Raw genomic sequence first — 25,780 nt, forward strand, 5'->3', positions numbered from 1 at the left:
TCTTTGTCGTGGTGCGTGGGCTTCTCACTGCGGGGGCTTCTCTTGTTGCAGAGCACGGGCTCTGGGCACGCGGGCTTCAGCAGTTGTGGCTCGTGGGCTCAGTAGTTGTGGTTCACGGGCTCTAGAGCTCAGGCTCAGTAGTTGCGGCACACGGGCTTAGTTGCTCCCCGGCCTGTGGGATCTTCCCAGACGAGGGCTCGAACCCGTGTCCTCTGCATTGGCAGGCGGATTCTTAACCACTGCGCCACCAGGGAAGTCCCCCTGCGACTTTCAAAACTTCATGCAAAACTCATGTCCATCAAGACTCTCCTGGGGCGTCCCCTCTGACCTTATGGAGACCTCATGATTGTTAACACAGGATGTACCTGGACTGGTGATGTCGGGCACAGGCAGCCAGCAATGGAGTTAAGAAGGTCAAGGTGTGGGCTGACTATTAAAATGTGTAAACTGTTGTCTGTGATCACCTGATATCCTTTGATCCTGTCCTATATGAAGGACAACAAAATGACACTTGGAGTCTGTGTGAATAACTGAACACAACCCCAGTTACTTCTTGATAAAACTCCTGCAGCAGCACACCTGGGGGGACGGGGAGCGGTAAGGAATCAAGACTGACCTACTGGATGATGTACTGTTTATGCTGGTTCTTTCTGTCCCTCTTTAGCTATGCTGTAGGCTCAGATGACAGAAACCTATCAACGTTCAACGTTATTGATCCATCCTGTATTTCCTGAATACCCCATCGGTCGAGAACTTCCCTGGATGCCAGGATAGAATCCAATCGTGGTGAAAGCCTATTGCACCGCAAGCACTAACAAATGCAAAGATTCAGGACGTGGAGCCCGTGCATCCAAGGAACAGCTTCCAATGAGAGAGACGCACACACCAATCAATTTGGCGCAAAGACAGGTTGTAACGAGGATGACCCTGGAGGAATTCGGGGTGCCTGGTACGGCCAGAGCACGGGGACAGTCCACAGATGACGTGGCTGGAGAGGCAGGAGGGGGACAGGGGAAGGACTTCATCCCAGGCGCCCCCAAAAGGTTGCAAACTGACAAGATAAGACTTGCATTTAAGAAAAGTGAAATTGGAGGGGACAAAGATGAACCAGGCTTGGTACCAGCCAACACACAATTTAGCAAGACAAAGACAAATTAGCAAGACAAAGATAAACATGCAATAACAATCCACGTGGTATACATTACAGGAGGGGGAAAAAAGGACATTTTCTGGGGCCTGCTGACAGGAAAGGCTTCTCAGAGGAGAAGCTAACAGGAATTTTCCTTCAGAATCCAACAGAGGATGAGATTAAAACTGGGCTGCCAGCTGCTTGCCTCACCCAACTCGCCTTACCCTAGGAGCTCCTTCAAGTCAGAGGAGACAGGGGCTCCTGCTAATGAACTGGCAGGGCCCCCCGTGAGCCGGGAGTCCCCAGAGGCCGGGCAGGCACAACAGGGAGGTGAGTCAACACCTGCTGGATGTGGACCACCAGCGATTAGAAACTTTACATCGATCACACTGACGCCCTTTGTTGGCAAAGCCATCTGATGAGCTACGTTACAGGACGGGCATGTGGCCACTGCATGTTGTGCTCAGCCTTTCCCCCTCTGTTTCTACCTCACTGTACCTGAGGGATACAATTCCCATCACTTACAGCAGACGCCCCCAGCCCACCTCCACGGAGAGCACAGCAGACCAGGAGAGAAGTGACTCCTGTGGCCTCAGGGACAAGTAGCCCCCAGAAAATCAGTGTTCTCAAAGCCCATGTAACAACAGCCATTCACGGAGGGGAGACTTCACCCATTTACAGAGTCTCCTTCGTTGTCACCACAACTCCGCAGGATTTTACAGATGAGGGTTCAAACATATTTGCTAAATAACGTAGTCAGTGTTTTACAGTAAGTAAGGCAAACAGCCAACTCTGTGATGGCATCCCCATCCACAAACCACGGGGGTTTGGCTACAGCAATGGTTCTTTAATCTTCTCATTATCACAGACAACAATAAAAATGAGAAGAACGCTATGGATTATCTTTTCAGGAAAAGGTATCCTTACATAATATTTTGTCCAAGTTTTGGGATACAAGGACCCTTTAGGCCTGTCCATAGACCCAACACACCAGGTAAAGAGCCCTAGCCTAGATGAGCATAAATCCCCTACCAAAAAATAGGATGACCATATTAATCACATTTAATGAAGTATGATCAAATGTGATTATGTACAAACCACGTATAATTCAAGTTAATACTTGGGACATTAAGTCACAGATCTCAGCATTCCTTCGGATGAGCTATCCTTCCATGATTAATATGTTGATCACAGCTGCCGGGATTCCACAAAGTAGCCTTCTAAGTTCCAATCATTCATTATCCTTAGCCATCACAGAAGAGACAAGGAGAATCTCAGAGCCTCATCACTGGAAGACATCTCAAGGTCTCCGAGTCCACGTTCCCACCTCCCCCTGCAACTTCCCTAGAGACAGAGGGCCACCAACCAGCCCTCTGCCGGGACCCTTCCGACACCCAGCTCACCGCTGGGGCTGCTCCCCCAGCTGACTTCCCCCTCAGATTTGAGTCAAAACCTACTCTCATGAAACTACCCAGGAGAGAGGAACAGATAACATGTCTCACTTCCTCATGCCAGAGGAAAGCCTACAGACACGTCTTCTCCCACCCTCCCCAAGCAAAGACATCCTAGGACCTTCCAACACCCCTCCTACCACAAGGTTTCCAGCTCTAACACAAGCTTCCTCCTAAAATGCTGCTCTTACAACACAATAGTGGGACAACTAACTACCTTTTTTAGCAGCATTACACACTTCCCTAAGGTCACCTGTGCTCACCTTTGGCACACCTGTCATCTACTGGCTCCCACTGAACTTGTGACCAAGCAAAACCACCTGGAGGTTTTTCATCAGCCATATGACATCTAAGACGCTCCTATGGCATTACTGCTCGGTGTTTCTCCCCTGTGTACCCTCGCTCTCATCCAGGCAGTGTGGTGCCGTGGTCATAAGCAGAGACTGGGAAGCACATCTGGTTTTGAATCTCAGCTCCTCTAACTGCCAGCTAGACAGCCCTGGGTCAATCACTCCTCTGGGCCTCACTGACCTCCCCTGTAAATGGAGTCACTGATAGTACCTAGCTCACAGAGCTGGTGTGAGGATTAAACTTATGTATTTATTTATTAGCACACTGCTTGGCCTATAATCAATACCTTATATGAGTGACAGATTTTTATTATTGTTATGTTTCCACTCAAATTTATGAAAGTACATCAATACAGATGTACTTTCTTTGCTTTATCATCATTTGTTACAATCTTTTTTTAAATCACAGATACGGTATACACACATCCTTTGTATCCTCAGTTTTATTGTCTGAAGACTTCATCATAAGAATTTTTCTTCATGTTGCTACATAACCATAATTCCATCAAGTAGCTATATGCTAATTTAGTTACAGGAGGCTTTCAGTTTTTCACTTTGATAGGTAATGCAACAACGCAATGAGCATCCCCAATAAAGATTTTATTTTTCTTGATGTGTACGGCCAAACTGCTTTCTAAAAACTCCATGCACCAGCTTTCAAGGCCACAGCAATGTAGCAGAATACCAGTTTCACTTTATTCTTGACAAACATTGAGGATTATAATTTAGTTATTTTCTTATGTAACAGGTGGGAAATCATGCCAGATATAGTACCTTCTTAAGGCACAGTGAAATTTCACTTCCTAAACAATTACATATATTTCTTCTGAACTGCTCTATCCTAATTATGATATGGTAATAGAAACAATTCTGTGTTAATTTAATAGCCACATTCTAATTAGCATTGCAAACAACAGGGAGAAACACACAAAAATTCTCATTTTCTTTTGTAGGTAGAAGATGGTAAGGGTTTGAGGGAAAATTAGCATTTCTTTCTTCGTATTTTTCATTTCCAGGATGTGCCAATTTCTCTAAAAAAGGGTAAAGGAGGGATATCCCACTCTCGGTAAGAATAGCTCCACCAAGTCTTTAAGATACAGTAATTCTAGAGAGGTGAAAATCAAAGTCTTCTGTGGCTTCCTTCTTGATAAAGATGAATTTTTCCACCCACTGATATGTCAAATAGCTGAAAAATGTTAGCATCAACTTCTTGGGGGGAAAAAAAAACACCTATGAGCTGAGACAGAGATTGGGAAAGTTCAGACTAAGAACAGTATTAGAATAAATATGAACTGGGTTTGTTTTTTTTTTAAGAGGTCAGATAGCAGTCTATTATAAGTGGGAAAAATTACTGTAGAAACAGTTTGTGACAAATCATCATAACTGCTTTTGCAAACCTGTACACAAGACGCTCTAGAAAATACATCTAGCTGTGTTGTTATCCTTTTGAAAACTGGGAGCAAACACAGTATACTTGCTATTGTGTAAAAGTATTGTTTTGCATATATTGGGAACATACTGACAACCTTTTGGCTCAGTCCAATGTTTAACGTTGGGGCGGGGGAGGGGCAGGGGTGTCCAAGGTGGTATTTTCCAGACCAGCAGCTTCAGCATCACCTGGGAACTTATTCAACTAGCAAATACTCAGGCTCCATCCTGGACCTACTGAGCCGGAAACTCTGAGGGTAGAGACCAGCAATCTGTGTTTTAACAAGATCTCCAAGGGACTCTGGGGCACTCTCAAGTTTCAGAACCGCAACTCTAAAACTCTAAAACGGGGTTGGCAAACTTTTCCTAAAAGCAAGAGAGAGATATTAAAGGCTTCTGTAGACGCCTAGAGGCAATACTGAGGTTATTGGGTATATATGTGCTAAGATGCTAAAAACCAGGCTTAGCTCACAGGCTGTAAACAACACAGCTGGCTGCTCCAAGGCATCTCAACCACTCCCCCGCCCCTTCTACATACATAAATCTGTATAAATCCTGTTTACCCCTAAAATTTTAAGTCGATCTCTCCTACACTAAGAGGAGAGTGTAAGAACTTACAGCAGAAACGTAATAACATACAAATGAATATTACTGACACGTACTATGTGTCTGTCAGCCTCTGTGCTGACCACTGCAGGGACACACAGGAGGTACATTTGCAGCTGTCATGCTGTTCATGTGTCCAGAACCACATCTGTCCCTTTTTCATATTATCTCAGTTACTCATCACTAACAAGCCTATGAAATATTAATACTCTCCTTTTACATATGAGGAAATTGAGGCTCAGAAAGATAAACAACTTTCCCAGTGTCACAGACTTTCTGAGCGGCACCACCAGCTTTTGACTCCAGGGTTCCTGGACCTTAATGCCTGTGTGTTCTTTATCCTAAACCACACCGCCTTTCAGAACAGGTCACGGACCTCAGGGCCTGTCATCTAACTGGGGGGCAGAGATCAACAGACATAAAACTACTTATAAAGAGCAAGATTTAAAGAGATAACAGAGTCTGCATATTAGATACTCTTTCAGTTTTGGCTGAAAGAAAAATCAAAACTGATTCAACCTCAAAACTCACAATTCAGAGGGGAACTGTGTTCAGAATACTGTCCCCTCCCCGACAAAGATGTCCACTCCTAATCCATGCAGGCAGGGATATTATGCCATCTGAGGTTGCAGATGGAATTCAAGTTGTTAATCAGCTCAACTGGAGATGGGAAGGTTATCCTGGATCACTGGGTGGGCCCAATGCAATCACAGGTCCTTAGATGTGGAAGAGGAAAGCAGAAGAGTCAGTGTCTGCTGGGACTGAACTGCGGGCCATTCCCCTCCTCCCGCCAACCAGATTCATACGCTGAAGCCTTAACCCCCAGTATGATGGTATTTGGGGGGTGGGCCTTTGGGAGATAATAAAGTTTAGATGTGCTTAAGAGGGTAGGGCCCTCAAGACAGGATCAGTGTCCAGAGCCCGCTCACTCTGGCATGCCTACGCTCTCTGTCTCTGTCTCTTTCTCCACCACGTGGGGACACAGTGAGAAGGCGGCTCTCTGCAGGCCAGGGAGAGAGCCTTCACCAGAACAAGAGCATGCCTGATGGCACCCTGATCTCGGACTTGCAGCCTCCAGCACTGGGAGACAAATGTCTGTGGTTTAAGCCCCCCAGGCTGTGGTACTGTTACGGCAGCCCATGCAGATTAAGACAGCGTCAGAGTGACGGAGCCTGAGAAAGACTCGACCAGCCATTGCTGGCTTTGAAGATGGAAGGAGGCCCCTATCTGAGGAACTCAGGGGCCTCTAGAAGCTGGAAGGGGCAGGGAAACCTTCTTGCTTCCAGGAAGGAAGCCAGCCAGCACCTTGATTTCAGCCCAGTGAGGCCAGTTCGGACTTCTGACCTCCAGAGCTGTAGGTGAATCGGTGTCATCTGAAGGCGCTCCATTTGTGGTAACCTGTTACAGCAGTCACAGAAAACTAATAATACCGAGAGTTAAAGGAGGCTGACACCACGTCAAGTCTCAGCTTGATGGAGATGGCTGGGCAGGCCTTCAACAGGTGCCTGGGACCAGAGCGCGTGCGTACAGACCAGGAGCAGGGCCAGATGGGAGACTGTGTGAAAGACACACATACGGCTGTGACACACTCGTGCAGCAGGGAGCCACCGGTCAGCCTGGAGCAGAGAGAGACCGCGGAGGGCAGGGAATCACTTAGAGATCAGCTGGGGCCAGCCCACGACCAATCAGGACACTCGGCAGAAAAGTCCTGCTGGCACATAAATTAAGGAACAGGAGACAGGAAAAAGTACACAGCAGTGTGAGGCATAAATACTAAATTATTTTCACTGTTCTTTTAATAATGCATAAAACAAGTGTTCTTCCTATGCAAGCAGTCGCCTAAGGATGTTGAACACTCTAATGATGGAGCCACTTCAGGGACTTCTCCTGGAACTAACGGCAGTCAGAGCCAGAAGGACGGTAGTCACAGCGCTCCTCACCAAGGTGGTCGCCAGCAGCTCAATCCCTTACTGAATATGCCTGGCTCATTTCCGACATCTAGTTCTAAAAAAGTTTAATCTATCCTTAAATTCCCCCACTAAATATATCCAAAAGAATGCGCTACTAAAAGCAGTTCTAGAGAAGAGATCCAAAGTGCTGTGAACGATGTCAGAAGCTCGCAGAAGGTACGGGGCTTCCTCAGGTGACTGCTCGGAAGGAGACAACGCTTGTTCTGAAATAAAGACTTCAGGATCAGGATTCTGGCTTAAAAAAGAAACTTCAGATTCACAGCCTTATAATAACTCAAACTTGGCATGATATAAAGATGGGTAAAAGAGGGCCCCTGCAAGGTCAGGTTGACGGTCAGCCTGCTGGGTGTGGTACCTCGAAAGGACACAGGCTGGTGTCCAAAATGCCATGTTAAAATTCCAGAGCAAACGTCTCAACTTCCTGAAGCCTCAGTTTCCTCCGATCAAGCAGCAAAATGTCATTTCAAGCAGACAGAAAAGCATGTGCAGAGGGAAGAGGACACGAAACGTGGCACGCTGGGGCAAAAGGCAAGTCGTAACAAAGAAGGGCGCAGAGGGCCTCCCTGGTGGCGCAGTGGTTGAGAGTCCGCCTGCCAATGCAGGGGACACGGGTTCAAGCCCTGGTCTGGGAAGATCCCACATGCCGCGGAGCGGCTGGGCCCGTGAGCCATGGTCGCTGAGCCTGCGCGTCCGGAGCCTGTGCTCCGCAACGGGAGAGGCCACAACAGTGAGAGGCCCGCGTACCGCAAAAAAAAAAAAAGGGTTTCATTTTCAAGGAATTCATGGAAAAGACTCTGACAAGTACGGGTTTCTGGTAACTGACTATACTGCTGAACTGAATGAATAAGCATTTTCAGAACTCTAATGGAAAACTGATGAACTCATAAAAGTGCTAACAAAAGATCAAGATGAAAAAAAAAATTAATTACATGGGACTGGCTGAACTGATGAGGATGATTATAATTTTTGTGACTTTCTGTTTGAATTAAAAAAAAAAATCCCACAAGGACCCAGAGGCAAAAAATATACAAATCAATTTTCACTGCAAAGTAAAGGAGCTGTTCCAGTGGAGGATTACTGGACTGAATGTCAATATTATGACATAGTATGAGTGTGTTCCGTGTGGTAACTGCAATCATTGTTGCTTTTGTTGTGGTCATCCATTTACAATGCTTGGTGTCAGTTTATTTATCTCTTGTAAAAATAAAATACAGTGTGTATGCGTGAAAAAAAAAGAATAGTTTTGGAGATTTTTGAAATCTATATGTATTTCTATATCTGTATCTATTCAAACACACAGTGTGTATCCTTTTGCTCAATATTTTATCTGTGACATTCATCTATGTGGTTGCATATACTTATAGTTAATTCATCTTCATTCTATACAGTATTCCATTGCACAAGTATGACATTTTTTAATCCATTTAAACAAAAAAAAGTAACTTCTAAGTAACTTCTTAGAAGTTACTTTAGTCATGCTAAGTCACGCTACTTTAGTTACGCTAAATAACTTCTTCCAGGGTATGACAGCCAGCACCACCAACTCCAGGTCCAGAAAGCTTTCACACTTAGTCGGGAACTAGCTCAGTCAAGAACAAATTAAGTCCCTGCTCTTCTTTGCCTTCCCAAACTTATTTCACATTCATTTGGTACTTGTCATAAACAAATTAATACCTGTCTAATCATATTTATGTCAATGTAATTGCCATATATAAAATATGCAAAATAAAGGGAGGAAAAATATCTATAAAGTCAAAACTCTGAAACAATCATTTTTTAGCGTATTTTCCCCCAATATTTTTTCCTACAGATATGCTTTTCTCCCCATCTTGGGTAAATCTTTAATTTTCTCTTTATACCTGATGTCAAGACAGTAGGACATGTCTTGAGATATGCACACATACCCACCCATACATAAATATACATACACATGGACATAGGACACACACACATGTGCACACACACACATATATAAAATTCGTTTTGCTTAGAATTCAGTGGACTCTCTAAATCTGAGATCTGAAATCTTTCTTTAGTTCCAGGGATTTTTTTCAGCTATCATTAAAAAAAACAAAAAAATTCCCCCCTTTCCACTCTCTTTTCCCTCTTCTGGAACTCCTTTTAGGTGGATGCTAATATTGACCCCTCTGAATCTATTCTCATTGGCTCTTAATTTTTATTTTACACGGTCCACCCATTTAACTCCTTGAGTTCAGGCAACATGGGGCCTAATTCCTTCTTCCTATGTGTGTAGCCTGCCGTTTAGCAAATTTTAGTTTTCAGTCTTGCTCTGATTGCCTTATTAAATCTGTTTCCTCAAGTATGAGTTCTTCAGTTTCTTGATTTGGGGGTTCTTCAAATGTTAGGCTATTCTTGATACTATCTCTGAGTGAGATTTTCATTTTGATGAGGTCTATCCATTTTTTTCTTCTAAGTTTATCGTTTTCTTTGTCCGACCCAAGAAACCTTTGCCTACCCCAGGATGCAAAGATATTCTCCTAATTGTTCTTCAAGAAGTTTCATAGGTTTAGCTTTTACATTTAAATCTGTGATCCATTTCAAATTAATTTTTGTGTAAGGAATGAGAGAGGGTCGTGGCTCATTTGTTCTCACGTAGATATTCAGCTGTTCCAACAGCATTTGTTAAATTTTAGAATCAGCTTGTCAGTGCCCCTGCTGACATTTTGATTAGGATTGTGGTGAATCTTGACATCAATCTGGGGAGAAATGACCTCTTATCAATATTGTCTTCCAACCCACATATACCATATACCTCTCCGTTTATTTAGGTCTTCTTTAGTTCCTGTCAGCAGTAGTTCTGTATGTTTTCAATGTTGGGTTCTTGCATATCTTTTGCCAAATCTGTTCCTAAATATACTTGGCAATTCTTGATTGTAATATCATCTTTGTAGCTGAAATCTCCTCCTAGACCCTTCACTATCTTGCTTTGCACAGCCCTCCCTGGAGGAGAGGCAAAGCAGCTACTGGAGTTGTGCTCACACTACAGGTGAGTCTTGAACAAGGCGGGGATTAATCAGGGTATAATTCATAGTCAGTCCTCTATATCCGCGGTTCCTCCACATCCACGGGTTCAACCAACCATGGACCATGTTAGTATTTGCTATTGAGAAATATCCACGTATAGGTGGACTCATGCAATTCAAACCAGCCCTGTTCAAGGGTGAACTGCGCTTTAGTTGGGGGACGGGGGTGTCAGGTGGGACATGTCCTCCAGAAGGTCTCACTCACATGCCCCCTGACATCACAACCACCTGACGCATTCCCAGTCCTTCGGCTCCAATTCCTACTTTCACTGAAGGGAGACACCACGAGGGTGAAGGGGACAACGTACAGCTATCAAGCACCTGGGCCCCTCCTCCTCCCAGGCCACCACCCACAGGCAGCCCCCGGTGTACCTGCCACCCTCAGCAGTGGAGTGTCTCCCACCAGGCAGCCCTCTATCTGCAAGCCCTGCTCCAAGCTCTCCAAGATTCCTCACCACTGCTAGTCCCCTAAGGCTGCCACTTCCTTATTTCTGAGTGAAACTTTATAGTCACTTAATGACTTTTAAAAAGTATCTTCTAGGGCTTCCCTGATGGCGCAGTGGTTGAGAGTCCGCCTGCCAATACAGGGGACGCGGGATCGTGCCCCAGTCTGGGAAGATCCCACGTGCCGTGGAGCGGCTGGGCCCGTGAGCCATGGCTGCTGAGCCTGCGCGTCCGGAGCCTGTGCTCCGCAACGGGAGAGGCCCCATACCACAAAAAAAGAAGAAAAAAAAAAAAAAAAAAGTATCTTCTATCATCAGTAACGTTTTGTGCAGGGAGGTGCAGCCTGTCATCTCTGGGTCAGAAGTTGCAGTGTTTTTTGTTTTTAATCTATTTATATAAGTCTAGATCAAATATTACTTTGAGTAGTTGATCGTGTTTTTATACTTGTTAATTTTCCTCCCAGACAAGAAAGGCAAGAATTGGATAAGAGAGAAATGGAAGGGGCATCTGGCATAATTAACAGCACAAACCAAATAACAGAGGCAGAAGTGAGTCCACCGTTCTTAGCCAGCCTGACAAAGCTGGTCCATGCAGGGTCATCACGCAAGACTCAGATGCACTTCAGAGAACCGGAAGCACCCGTGCTTCTAAAAATTACACGTCCCAACTCACCTAATTTGTATGCCCAGGAAAAGGAGTTTGGTTGATTATTCATTAATGGTTGATTAACATTATGATATCAGGACTGCAAACACAAAATTTTCCACAAAGAAACCCCCAGGAAAGGATGCACACTCACCCAGCCCAGAGATGTTTATTGCTTTCACGGATTTCTTCATTTTGTAAAGAACCATCCGGTCCACGTCCAAAGCCTAAAATACAGAGAATGTAGTCATTAAAACATGTTTGAGCTTAGATCACAGCTTCAGAGAGCAGCCACAGGAGCGCCATGTGGAGGCCCCTCTGGGGTTGCCTCCGTCGGACCAGTGCTCAGTGTGGTGGGAAGGAAGATGGAGCGGGTGGTCCCTAAAAGCCACCACCTTGTCACGTGCCTCATCCACCCGAAGCCCCCGAGCCGCCTCTGCCCTCACTGCCTGCTGGACACCAGCCTTCTGCGGTGAAGCGAGTTAACCTGGACCACCTCTGCTTCCACCAACCCTCAGTTCTCCCTGTGAACCAGTGAGCCCTGGGGGTGTGCCAGCCCGCCGGGGCCCATCCCCCGCATAATCAAACAGACACACTTCCTAATGTTCTCCTCTAAAGGCACACACCTGTTCGCCACTGTATCCTCAGCACCCAGCAGAGAGCCTGGTAGAGAACAGGACTCAAAACACAGCTCAGAAAATGACCATGAGACTAGCAAGACCGGCAGGACCCCAATCCAGACAACGGTTGTCCCTGCTGAGCCCAGAAACAAGGGGCAGCCACTGAAAGCTTCTTACTCTTAGCAGGGGGAAGGTGAAGGTCATGCAGGCCCCAGCGAGAACAACGGGGCAGGCAGGAAGTGGATTCAGGGAAAGGCTACCCAAAGGTGAGGGCCCAGTCGGGACCCACAGACGGAAGCTCGACGCAGGGCAGCAGACATGCTGGAAAAGTCAGGGAGTGGCCTTTGAGATCGACTCTGCCACTCTCACCCAGGTTTTAATACTCCAGCTGCCGGCCCTCCCACAGATGACAGAGTAATTCTGTCCACAGGGGTCTGGCTCAGTTGTGCTGAGAGAAATGGGAACTGGAGGTAGTCAGATGCCTCAGTGTGGAAGGCGGTCGGCAGAGGAAATGCCCTTTATCACACAGCTGAACTCTGACAAATTCCCTCCCATGTTACACTGTGGGGCACACCCCTCCCTGATCATTCACTGCAGGAAGCCTTGTAAAAATGCCACCAGATGGAAACTGTACCCTTGTCATTAAAGGCACACACTGTTTCCTGAACTCAGGAAAGAGGAGATGAACAGTAACTGTTGCTTTTCTAGTCGGTTATGAGGAGCTTAGAAGTACAGGTGAGGTGGGCAGTAGAGGTGATTTTTAATTAAAATTACAAGAGAGAAAAGCAATTACCTCGCCACTCAAAAACATACCCCTCATTACAGTACATATTTACAGATAATTAAGGTTGAACTTGGTCAGGAGAAGTTAAAATGATTAAGACTGAACGCTGGAAAAGGTCTCTGTCAATTATATATAAAAACAGCGTGGGAATTTTAGAACAAAAATAATAAAACTCGAGAGTCTCAAGGAACCAAAAGTTTCTACCAATCAGGCTGAGATTTCCAACCAGATCATGCACTCACCCACACCCTGCCGTCTCCAAAATCTACCTAAACTTAGGAGAAGGAAAAAAAAAGCTGCAACTGTAACCAGAAAGCTTAGTAACCAGAAAGCTTAGGAGAAGGGAAAAAAAAGCTGCAGCTACAACCAGAATTTGTGTGTAAAAACTATAAACAAGCAAAAATCTAATAGACAATAAGGCCCTAAGTAGGAACTACGCAAAAGCCTAAGTCTGGCCAAAAACCTCATTAATTCTGAGGACCTAGACCACAGCTGATCTTCAGTTTACAAAGCAAATTTCAGAGTAAATTCATCACATAAACAAGACTGTAGGGATGTTTCACAGATATTTCAGAGGAAAATAAACAACTGTCTTCAACCACTTTAAAAGCATCTCTTTTGATCCCCTAAACTGTTATATTAATAGCCACGGCTCTTATTTATTCATGGAAGCAGCTCTCCTCCAAGTCCACGGCTGGTCTGGGATCCTGTGCAGCGTGGGAAAGGACGGCCTGCCTGGGAGGACGCTCACACTTTTCCTTTTCAGACCCGTGCTGTCCAGGATGGTAGCCACTGGACACAGAGGAATATTTAGAGTAAAATTAAAATGTAATAAAATTTATTAGCCAGCTCCCCAGTCTGGCTACCTTTCTCAAGAGCTCCAGCCACGTCCCATGTACTGTTTCTAAGCACACCCCGCTTCATGCTTCTCCTCTGTACCTGCATCCCTCTGTGTGCCATCCCCCAGGGCTACCCCGTAAAGCACTGGGAGCACCTAGGGGGTCCGTTCCCTCTTCCCTCCGTGCGACACGCCTGTCTCCCTTTGGACGGCTGCCTTCGTCTTTGTTCTCAGGGCCCTACAGGGACCTACATCTGGCACGGAGGCACCTACGTCCTGATGCTGGCCCAAGGGGCCAAAACTGCAGTCTGTCTGAGATGAATCTTGAGCATCCAGGGTCCACAAGCCACTTCTGTCCCTCGGCCTGTTTTCATGCAGCCATGCACTAAGGATCTGTACAGATGAATATTTCCAATCCATGTGATGCCGGGGTGAGGGAGAATACTAACTCTGAACAACCAATTAAGAGAAAGGTTCGTAAATCAACTATACTTCAAATTAACAAATAAATAATGAAAAAAGAGAGAGAAATGTTATCCCCCCAGAAAGAATTCCACTCTTCTATGGACCTAGAGTCTGTCACATAGAGTGAAGTAAGTCAGAAGGAGAAAAACAAATACCGTATGCTAACACATATATATGGAATCTAAAAAAAGAAAAAAAATGGTTCTGAAGAACCTAGGGGCAGGACAGGAATAAAGACGCAGACGTACAGAATGGACTTGAGGACATGAGGAGGGGGAAGGGTAAGCTGGGACGAAGTGAGAGAGTGGCATGGACATATATATACTACTAAATGTAAAACAGATAGCCAGTGGGAAGCAGCTGCATAGCGCAGGGAGATCAGCTAGGTGCTTTGTGACCACCTAGAGGGGAGGGAGGGGATATGGGGATATACCTATACATATGGGTGATTCACTTTGTTTTACAGCAGAAACTAACACAATATTGTAAAGCAACTATACTCCAATACAGATATTTTTTTTTAAATTCCACTCTTCTTAGTAGACCTGCATTACCAAAAAAATTATATTCCATTACTATCATTATTATTATATTTTAATTTTCATTAAAAAAGTTCTGTGGAAATTTCTTTTCTCCCTTATTATGTAAGGATGTAACATAATTTTGCCTCTAGGCCTGAAAATCCTAAATATTTTAGGCCCACAAAGCCTAAAACATTTACTATCTGGCCCTTTGCAGACAGAGTCTGCTGACCCCTGACCTCAGGATCCACACACACGTTTCTCCTGCACCGTCAGCCGGCCCTGCTGCTCCTGCCCTGAACTAGAAGCGACAACACAGGGCCAGCTTGGTCCCTAGCACCCTAAGGTCACAATTCGAGCCAGCAAGGGTGGGAAGGGCCTGGCTTTTTCTTGGAACCCAGAGATTCTGCCCTGGAGGGGACAAGAGGACAGCAGACCACAGGCCTCCCCATTTGGGCCATGACCCATGCCTGTCCCATCTCCTCTCCCCTCGTTCCTTTCATGAAAGGCCAACTGGAGAAGAAATGACATATCTGAAGGACAGAAAACCAAATAACAAAACAAAACAATGCCCAGACCTGTGCCCCAAGGACAGCTTTGCCAAGAAAGAGCCATACAGATATTAAGATGGTGGCTTTGCCTCAGCGCACATTTGACTTAACTTTTGAAGTAACAGAGATGTTAACGACAGTGTCAAATATTTCCAGGCCACTTTTGGGAAGCACAGAAATGCAATGTGGCCTGCAGGCTCGGTTTAAAGTGAGGGCAATAATGGATCGACCTCCTCCTGGGAATAAAGCAGAGGCCCGGAGAACAGCAGGTGTCATGAAGAATTAAGATCAAATAAATAGCCAAGCTAGATCACAGCTGTGCGAAACGTGTGCCTAAGGACAAACGTGGACACACTTTGGTATTACCTAATAATATTGAAGTTACTCATAGTATGTGAATGTTTGCACCAGAAGATACATACAAGGATGTTCATGACATGCTTCCAAGTAGTTGAAAACTGGACAAACCCAAATGCCTGTCAATGGGAAAATAGATGAACTGTTGTGTATTCACATAACAGAATGCTACATAGCAATGGAGATGAACAATCTTTACCCACCCAGAACACAAATGAAACTTCACAAAAATATTAAAGATGCAAGTTGCAAAAGTAAACATGCACCATAATATCATAAAGTTTTTTTTAAAAAATAGACAAAATTATGGGACTTCCCTGGTAGCGCAGTGGTTAAGAATCTGCCTGCCAATGCAGGGGACAAGGGTTCCATCCCTGGTCCGGGAAGATCCCACATGCCGCAGAGCAACTAAGCCCGCGAGTCACAACTACTGAAGCCCACGCACCTAGAGCCCGTGCTCCGCAACAGGAGAAGCCACCGCAATGAGAAGCCCGTGCACCTCAACGAAGAGTAGGCCCCGCTCGCCACAACTAGAGAAAGCCTGCGCGCAGCAACGGAGACCCAACACAGCCATAAATCAATTAATTAATTAATTAAAAAAATAAAAATAGACAAAATTAGATTATGTTTAGGGATGTAGATTATGTTTATGTTTAAGGATGTAGATGTTGCTGAGAAAAAATGGGAAAGAGCCCCAAATGCCTAACCTAGGAGAATAACCACACAAACTACAGTGCACTCCTACGATTCAAGTCTAGACAGCTGTTAGTATCACTGACGCCCACTGGGTCACACTACGTGAAAACATGGAGTGCAGAAAGAACACAGACTATGCACAAATGCCCGTGCTAACAAAGGAGAGCCCTGAGGTAAGTAAAGTTGAAGAACCAAGTACCCACAGGCACCCCACGGACCCTGTGCCTGGAGAGGCCAGCCCCCAACACAGCCCCCGCTAGATCACTAATGTAGAGAAACGTAGGAAACAGATGATGTGAATGCCAGCTTTATAAAAATGCTTCACGTCCTGATTTTTACTGGGGGGGAAAGCTACTGGGAGATCTGGGGGAGCTGAAAAGGGAAAGGCAAATTTTGGCAAAACAGCTGCAACCCACCAGGAGCAAAGAAAGGCACCCCCAGTCTCCCCGGCCCTGGTGCCCCGTTCCCGGGGAGACGAGGGGCAGGGGGAGGGCCTGGCCTGGGTCCCCCGACCCTCCCATAGTGCTCCTCCCTGGGGCTGACAAGAGAGCTCGGATGCAAGCAGGAAACGGGCGATCTCAGGAGACTAATCACAAACAGAATGGACCTTATCCCAGAAGGTGCTAACACACCCCTGGCAGGAAGTGGGAGGGAGGCGGTGCGGGCGCTGCGCCAGATCCGGCAACGCAGGCCTGGTGATGCAGAAGAGGCTGGGAAGGCGACCTTCAGCTGAGAGCGAGGCCAGCCTTCCACATCTGTCCCAGTCCCAGAGGACAACGTAATCACAAGCCAGGCTGATTTCCCCAGGAAACGAGGATCAAGCCACATGAACTCCACTTTGGTAACATAAACAGGGGAGAGAAGGCTGGAGATGGCCGTTTTCTCTCCAAGCCCCCCACGCAGACGAGGAGAGCGAAGTGAGCCTTCCGCCAACCACGCCCACTCTGTGGGCAACGTCCCTACCCTCACCCCACCTAGCACACGGAGCCCCACCATCCCCAATGGGCCCTCGACAGGGGCCTGTCTGAGGTCAACTGGCTGCCACATGTGTGTCTTTATATATTCTTTCAAAAAGTGCATCTCGTAACTGACCAGAGACTTTAAGCAACGCGTGCAGTGAAAATGGGAAATCCCATCATTCCATTCAGTCTCCTAATCCCCTCCTGACACCCACGTCTCTAAGTCCACGATGTCACCTACAGGAAGACACCAGAAAGAAAAGAACCCAACAGAATGGGATCTTAGTTCTGGCCCCTCAGTGCCGTCCTGTTGGAGAATAGTGCAGAAGTTAGAAATCACTGGCTTTAGAATTGGACAGCCAGGCTCCACTTACTAACAGCACAGTCTCAGAAAACTACTTCACCTCCCTGACTCGGTTTCTTCATCTATAAGTTGAGAATAATAGTATCTGCCTCCTAGGATAAGGTCATCAACATATACAGGATCTGGCATATTGCAGGCACTCAATAATCAGTGGCCGTTGTCAGTGTCTTCCGGTTCTCAGAGGGTCTAAAACTATACCACACTTATGACCAAGTAAGGTAGCTGCTCAGAAACACCATCACCCCAGTACTGTCCCAATCAATAGGATAAATATTTTCAGGTCTGATAATGGTTATGATAACAAGCGGAAATAACTCAGAAAAAAACACTTTTGTAGCTCTTGCCAGCCTTTCACTTCCACGTGCATCCGTTTTTTTCCATCACTTTAAATTCTCCAAAACTTTTCCTGGTGCGTTTCTGACTCTCTAAATGGGTATCCCGACAAAGGCAGGGCCACACGACTAGTGGTAGCACAGGGTGCCCTGGGCCACATCAGCTTTAACATTTAGGGAGAGGAGCGTGGAATCCCAGGTCTGAAGTGCAAGGGGGTGGTGGGCACCTGGTATCAGTCTGGTCCCCACCCCCCGCACAGACCCCCAGGCATCAGGAACCCCACTCACAAGGCAAGGCCTCCAGGCGGGCTTGCCACTCTCACACCTGCAGGGGCCACACCAAGCTCTGCCCACCCTCTGCTCACAAAGGGCCGCACTGTGAAGTTGGACGACGCCTGAAGCTCTACAGGTGTATCCAGGGAATGAAAGCCACAGTGTTACTCAGATAAGGTCATCAGCGTTTGAGAGAAACACCTTTTAGTTCCAAAGACAGCAGGAGATGGGAGTCTAAAAAGGCATCTGCAGTCCAGAGTATCATACATCAATTTAAATTCCACAAAGCACTTTAACATCGTTATCTTGGGCAACATTTACAACACCCTGTGAAATCATCAGTTCCCCTAATTTAAAGTAGAAGAAACTGACTCAGAGTTTAAGTGACTTGCTCAAGGTCATTTATTTGGCTTTGAACTAAAGAAAGGCTAGGAGAGCTCCCACAAGCTAAGGGGCAAGCTTCCCGAACCGTGCCCCCCACCCCGTTTGCTGACAGCCTGGCTTCCAGAGGCCGGAGGGGCGCCAGGGAGCTCAGTGGGCTTCTGCAGCTGCCTTCCCTAACGTTCGGGAAAATCATCCCCCTTACACCCGACTCCCTGTGCTTCCTTGAAGCCCCTTTCCACTAAGCTCATCCAGGCGCACCAGCACACCTGCCCAGACTACCTGTGTAACCAGCCTGGGGCTTCAGAATCTTCCCAAGGGCCAAGGGGGTGGGTAGTGCATGAAGGCAGGTGGCGGATTTGCCACCATCTGCACTCCCCCGGGTTACACAACCTACTCCTGGGCTTTTCAAGAGGAAGATTAGATAAGACATGGCTAGCCTGCCGTGTGTTGATCTCCCACTTCTTGGTTCCTGCTTCCCATCCCAAAGACCTGGCGCCCTGCCCTGTGATGGCGTGGAAAGTAGGGAGGAGGGAAACCCAGAACGAGGAAGGGAGACCAGAGGAAAGAGGGAGCCAGCAGGCTTGCTGAGGCCCCAGAGCTGCCTGCCACACACAAAGCCACCCTCTAAACACAGCAGAGAGAGGTGTCTGAAAGAAGGAGGTGAAAATGCAAGTAAGGCCAACGTGCTACCTGGATCCCACGGTGCCCCTGCTTTACCCCCAGAGTCTCGGCGCCTGTCCTCCATCCACACGCCCCGCCGATCCCCAAGGCTGCACGTCTAGGAACTAACCTTTTATTTTTCTGCAATTCAAGTAGTGCAGTAATGGGGGAAGAGAAAGATAAACTGGGGAGGCCAGGCGCGCATGGGAACCACCCAGGCATCTTCCTGCCCCAGACCACCCACGCTGCACCCCACTTCATCCTCGTGAGCCCAGCTTATTGTGAGAGCACCACTGGAGTAGAGAGCATGGCTGAGCACACAGAGCTGGGCTTTAATTCCCACATCTCCACACACGAGTGACTCCATCCCTGGGCCTCAGCTTCCACATCTCTAGAATGGGGAGATAACGTCTACTCGATATGGCGACTGTGAAGATTACACCACACGGGTGAGCACTGCCCAGTAGCTGGAGAGCATCCGCGTCGACCTGAGGACCCTTCCCCTCCCGCCGCCCCGGCAGCTGGCACAGCACAGTACAGCAGGCAGTAGCACGGCTGGTCACTGACTGGCACAGACCCATGGCTGTTGCTGGACCTGGCGGCTACCCTGGAGTGTCCTGCTCCAGCTCTCGTGCGGCCGCGCCCTGTCCACATACGGTGAGAACAACAGGGGCCAAGGGGGCGCACCTACCGGGAGCCCACGCCAACCCCCAGACCGCACTGCGGATACCCAGCCCCCCAGGACCCTGCATCCACAGCCTTGGTCTGAGTGGGCTTCTCCCCCAGGGTGCCCCACCCTAGACACAAAGGGTGGCCATCTGAGGGGAGAGATGGACAGAGCTTGGACGTACACTAGACACACATGCTGGGAGCGAAGCTGGAGGAGCCCAGAGGTGCCAAAGCATCAAGCCTGCCCCGAGCCCTGGCGTTGTACGTGGGGCTCCCGGCACCAGGGAGCCTGGAGTGGTCTACACCAGGTGCCCACCGCTCCCGTGCCCTGCAGAACCGGGCCCCACACTCCTGCTCCGTTTAACCCAGGCCGCGCAGAATGCTTCACGGCTGCGAGAGCCGAGAAGATGGTATGGGGAAGCTCAGCATCAGCACCTGCAGCCTGGAACATGGCAGGGCCACTTCACACGCCGGGCATCAGAGAGTTCATTCAAAGAGAAGAAACCTCCGCTAAACACACGCACAGAAGACTGCTTCCACGGCGTCGGAAGGCCGGGCATCCACAAACTGCGCCCAGCTGGGAGCAAAGCGGGGACCAGAGAGGAGGAGCCGCCGGGGGACAGACGGCCTCACTCTTTCTTCTTCCCTCCGGATAACCCCACCCCCAAACAGGGGAGAAGGTGCGGAGTTGAGGCCGTGGCATGGACGGAAGTGGGGGACTGGCCAGGTCAGGGAAGCGAGACAGGGTGACATTCCAGAGGAGCGAGCAGCCCGGCAGGAAGAGCAGGCCACAGGGCCAGGCCAGGCGGCAGGATGAGGCTGGACATGGGGGCGGGGAGGGGGTGTGTGGGGCAGGTCCCTGTCACTGAGGGGCAGCGGGGGAGGGTGGGACGGGCAGCCAAAGACAAGAGCAGCTCTCAGCTGGCTGACGCGGCTCCTGAGGGTCATTAAAGGCTGTCTATTTTCAGCATCTGGCGATGTGAGTGTTTCTCCCCGAGGAAGGGCTCTTGACCATTCGTTTTATTCTCTTTGTTTTCCATCCAAAGAAAAGAAAACTCTAAACCCCAGTAACAGAACAAGAGGGAGAGCAGGGGGCTGGTTCCGTCCGCCTAGGGGAGAGGCCCCCTCCAGCCCGCACCAGGGGGCCACACGGCAGACCCCGCCCCTCTGACAGGACACGTGCCCGCTGCGTGCTGCAATCCGCAGGGAACTCCGAATGCTGAGTCCTAAAAACAGACACTGCATGTAGTGGTGCAGTGTGTCACACCCAGACATGGTTTCTACGTTTCTCAGACCAGAACGCTATCTGCTTTAAAGCTAATACGCAAAGTATTTACTATCTTTCAAAAAAAGCAGAGATACAAATTTACTGTTTCTTTCTCTTTTTTTTTTTTTTTTTGCAGTACGTGGGCCTCTCACTGCTGTGGCCTCTCCCGTTGCGGAGCACAGGCTCCGGACGCGCAGGCTCAGCAGCCATAGCTCACGGGCCCAGCCGCTCCGCGGCATGTGGGATCTTCCCGGACCGGGGCACAAACCCGTGTCCCCTGCATCGGCAGGCGGGCTCTCAACCACTGCGCCACCAGGAAAGCCCACAAATTTACTGTTTCTTAAGAAACCTGAGGAAGCTCCAAGAGTACACAGATGTTCTGCTGGTCCAAGCCACGCAGCCCAGGCATCTGGGAAGGTCTACATTTATCACAGTGATTGGAATGATGGATTGTGCAAAACAAGGGGTGAGCATGGTGGCCGGCAAAAGGCACCATCCAAGCTCTGTCACCTACTCATACTGTAGCCCTAGACGAGTCACTTCTCCTCCGAGGTTCCAGACATAAAATTCTGTGAAACTATTGTCTTTAAGACAGTTTGCATTTCAGCTATCTTTCCAAGCAGGGACTACAATTGTATTCAAATACACGTGGTGTAATGGATTAATTTCCAGGGTAACTAAGAATCCTGCCCAGGACTCTCAACAGAATCAATTAATGACTAGCTATTAACACTGTGAATAATCAGTCCTATTCCAAACGTAAAAACAAATATTTGGTAATGGCAAAAGGTAATTTTTAACTAAAAATTTCGTATTTCCCTGGCTTGGACTTCTCACAATAGGAAGAAATGTAAAGTGTGTGTCAGTACAACTTACCAGAAGGTCAAAACACCAACGTGGAGATACCAGCAGTTGTGTTGCTGGTGGGAGTGATACTAAATGTCTCACATCCGTACAGCACTTTCAACACAAAGTGCTTTTTCATATACTATGGCTGGTGGTCCTCAAACACAGGTAATATTATCATAACAAAGCAGAGACTAAGCTGAAGTTATTTTTCCAAGGCCACAGAAGTAATGATAAAACCAAGATGCCACCTTTGTAATTTTTTTTAGTTCAAAAAAAAAACTTTCACGGTATCTTAGCCTGTTATTCTTTCTGACATCATGTGCTGTTTCCTTAGTCTCTTCAAGGTAAACAACTGTTAAAAAGTCAAGAAACAACAAACCAAGAAAATAAAGCTATTTTCATTTGAGGGCAAAGTTTTTTTTAAAACTTGCAGTCATTGCATAAAGCTTATTAAGCAGCTATTCTGTTCACATCGTTGTGTGAGATTTGGTTCATACCACTGTGTATGAAACAGTCCCTGCTTTCAAGGCCTTAAAATTTCCTGAGGCAACTGAGATCTCTCAGAAACGAAGCCCCAGGGAATAAATCCAGGCCTAGCAGCTCCTCCAGGACAGGACCCCTGACTTCTCATCTCTGAATCTCCACACCCAGCACAGTGTCTGACACCTGTAAACACTCCATGAACATGGACTAAAACCACACTCATGTCTTTTGTTTACACCAAACAACATGGAGCCCGGCTAACAGGGGAAGGTTTCCTGCAGAAGGTAAACACAGTCACATCCTGGAGACAGTGGCAGTTGTGAGAAGGTGGAGGAGCCCCTGGCAGGCAGATGACACAGTCAAACAAGCAGGGCTGGGCAGGGCAGGACAATCACCAAGGGACAGTCACTATGTGTCCCACTCACCCGTTCGATGGCTATTTAAACAGAGTAGATTTAAAAGGTATCTTACTAGAATACAAATTGTTCAAATATATAACATCACATCCTATAAACGGGATCAAGGAAACCATGAGGCTGTTTTCATTCATTTGAAATCGGCGTGTGGACGCCAGCGGCCTGTACTTGCACTTCAGTACTCTTTCAGTTACAAGATGGAGAAAACTCTGAATTGCACATATAAATAGAAACAGATGGTCAGAAACATTTTTTAAAAACAGCCCAAGATATTCTTTATTTAAACTAATTCAAAAGCTCTGAAATAGTACGAAGTTTGTTTCAACTCTCTATCACTGACAGCATCTAATATCTTCTTGCCCTCCTTATCTCAAATATGTTAGACAACAAGCACCTGAAACTTACAGTAACACTAAACCCATGTCAATATTATCATGGCATCATGGGTGGAACACTAATTTCTTCTTGCACGACTGCCTGCTGCTTTGCCTGACATTCAACTAAAGGTGGCCCAGGCACGTGCGCGTGCATGCACGTGGACACACACACACACACACACACCCAAACACCAACTTTTAACATCCTGGTGCCTGTGCTGCTGTGCTATTTTTTTCTAGCTTGATCACCACAGAGCCATGCTTAGCACATAGCTAGCACTCGATAAATATTCACTAAATGAATTAATTGTGCTGCCAGGACAATCGCTTCTCCGGGGACCCTAAAACAGCTCTTCTCCTCCTGCCTTCTCTGTGAACCTGTCTGACCTGTAAACGTGTCGTCGATTAGGAAGACCCAATGCAGCCAAAAATTAAATAAATAAATATGTACACACACACACACACACACACACACACACACACACATATACAAAGCCAGACACAAAAGGCTACATGCCGTATGATTCCGTTTTGTTTTCAAAATTATATGAAATTCTACCAAAGACAAAGCTATAGTGACATAAAGCACATCGGTGACTGTGCAGGGCCAGGAGAGGAGGAACTGGAGGGCTGACCTCAGAGGGGCACGAGGTGATGGGACTCCTATTATGATGATTGTAGTGGCGGTTATATGACTGATACATGTGACAAAACTCATTGAACTGCACGCTTAAAACTGGTGAATTTTACTCTATGTGGATTATACCTCAGTTAAGCTGATTTTTAAAACTAAAACAATAACACAAAAACTTGACTATGTTTCTTTCCTAACTTTCCATCCCATTTCTTTCTTTCAAATGGCTGTTCTCATTCCCTTAACTTGAAAAAAAAAGTTCAAGTCCCTAGATGTCTGGCCTCTGGATTCCCTCATGACTGTTCCTTCACTCTCAGGACACTATTAAACACCACGGTTTACCTGAGGACAGACGGAGGCCGAGCGGAGCACAGGATCCTGTTGAGGGCTGGAGTGAACTACGGAAGCTCGGGGCAGCTGGTGCAGGACTGCATGATGCCTCAATTCATCTAGTACCTTCCAAAGGCCGCTAAGATAGATGTCTCTGTATTCACCGGTTCCTCAATCACTTAAACTCGAATGCAGGTCCAGCATCATGGCCTCGGGCATCTGTCTGCCCCACCTGCCCCAATGCCCGCTCGCAACAACAGCGCTCGTCAGCGTCTATGCAGGGGGCGTCACTGGCTGTCTGACACTGAGGACGGCTCTGCTTCCAGCGCTTCCCTGAAGGATGTGTTCTGTAGGCTACACTCAAGTGTCTCCCTGTCAGTATGTCCCAAGCACATGGTCTGGCTCGTTACAAAAAAACTGATGAAAGAAACTCGATGAACTACATATGTTAATTTTTGGAAAAAAAATTTTTTTAAGGAAAGGAAAAAGTCAGAGATGCTGCCTCTTGCACCTCCTGTTCCTAAAGTCCTTCAGCTCAGCCCAGGCCTGTCCGCGGTCCTCTTAGGTGCAGGCTTCCTCCATGCCAGTTCCCTCGCCGGACAGGCAGCGGCTAATCTCCCAGCCACCCTACTCTCCGTCACAAAGCTGAAGGTCCCCAGGAGAGACGTCCGTCCCTACGAATTCAACAAGGTTGGCGCCCCCCCTGTTCCCTTTACCTCCTCCCACGGGTCACCAGCACTCACCAGCTGGGACGGAGGAAAAGGGAAAATCAGGTGAGGTGTCAAGGACAAAATGCACATGTCACCTCTCATCATTAAACAGACGAAACCCCCTCGGCGGACACTGAGGACGAGCGGTTCTTCTGAGAACTTCTCAACCCCTGCCCAGGGCCCTGCAGCACCGTGCTTTCAGCACCCACCAGGAGGACAGCGTCCCCCTGCCTGCCCCCTGCAGAGCGCCCCGAGCACAGAAGGTGGGAGTCAGGTCCCCTCTCACCCTCAGCCTAGTTCTCAGGACCTCGGCTCCTTTCTCTTCAAAGTAAGTGACTTGGTGAAAAGCCACAGGGCTCACATCCCTTCACAGAATAAAACTATGTGATGACAAAGAGAGCTGCTTCCCACGATCTGACCACCTTCCTCTTTTGCCTCTATCTCCACAATCCCTTTATCAACCCTCCACACCCTGTTCCTATAGGAAAACTGAAGAGCCATGGGTGTTCCTGCCTTCCCCACTCCCACCCTGTCCTCTTATTAAAATCCTTCAGAGCCCTCAGGATCCACCAAGATGCCACCCTCTCTGAGAAGCCTTCCCATCCCCCCACCCCGTTCTCCCCAAATCCCTGATCCTACCTCTTGGAGAAAACCTACTTTCACCCTGCCTTGTTTTATTGTTCATTGGTGAAAAATTGTCTTCCCCACTAGATGCCAGGTTTCTCGAGGGTAAGGCATGTGTCTTACCTACTTCTGACCCCTACAATGCTGGGCTCGGTGCTTTGCTCATAGATGGCCCAAGATGGCTGCATTTGATTTAATCTCTATGGCCCCTTTCACCTCCAGCAGTTACTGTTTGATCCTATGAGCCAGGTTAACAGGAAGAGATGCAACATCTCAGTGGCAGAGAGACGGCCCCTCCATCCTGGCTCTGATTTATAGCTCCTGAGCACCACAGCCCACCACCCCTGTTCCTCTCTTAGGCGCTGACTGCTTTCAACTGTGTCTGATGGCTATCTGTGGACTCAGTTTAAACAAAAACCCCCCACACTGTATTCTTCTTGGGGGCCAGGCAATGTGTCCCCCATCCTTTTATACCAACTGTGGAATGGGAAACCACTTTACGCATTCCAAAGCTTGGTACGTGATTAAGACCGAGGCCTTGATCGCTGCA

At 47.6% G+C, this 25,780-nt stretch overlaps 1 protein-coding gene across 1 annotated transcript in view; it reads right to left on the reverse strand.

Moving 5' to 3' along the window:
- The window catches only part of ASAP2 (ArfGAP with SH3 domain, ankyrin repeat and PH domain 2), a gene marked incomplete at its 5' end in the record, with an annotated part of 153,700 nt that overhangs the window by 89,904 nt on the left and 38,016 nt on the right, over nucleotides 1-25,780 (reverse strand). The window contains one exon of the mRNA XM_079720739.1: nucleotides 11,222-11,294. Within this exon, the coding sequence (XP_079576865.1) occupies nucleotides 11,222-11,294 (73 nt within the window). The remainder of the gene's footprint in view (nucleotides 1-11,221; nucleotides 11,295-25,780) is intronic.

The sequence above is a fragment of the Hyperoodon ampullatus genome, assembly GCF_949752795.1.
Source record: "Hyperoodon ampullatus genome assembly, chromosome: 15".
Taxonomy (NCBI): Eukaryota; Metazoa; Chordata; class Mammalia; order Artiodactyla; family Ziphiidae; genus Hyperoodon; species Hyperoodon ampullatus.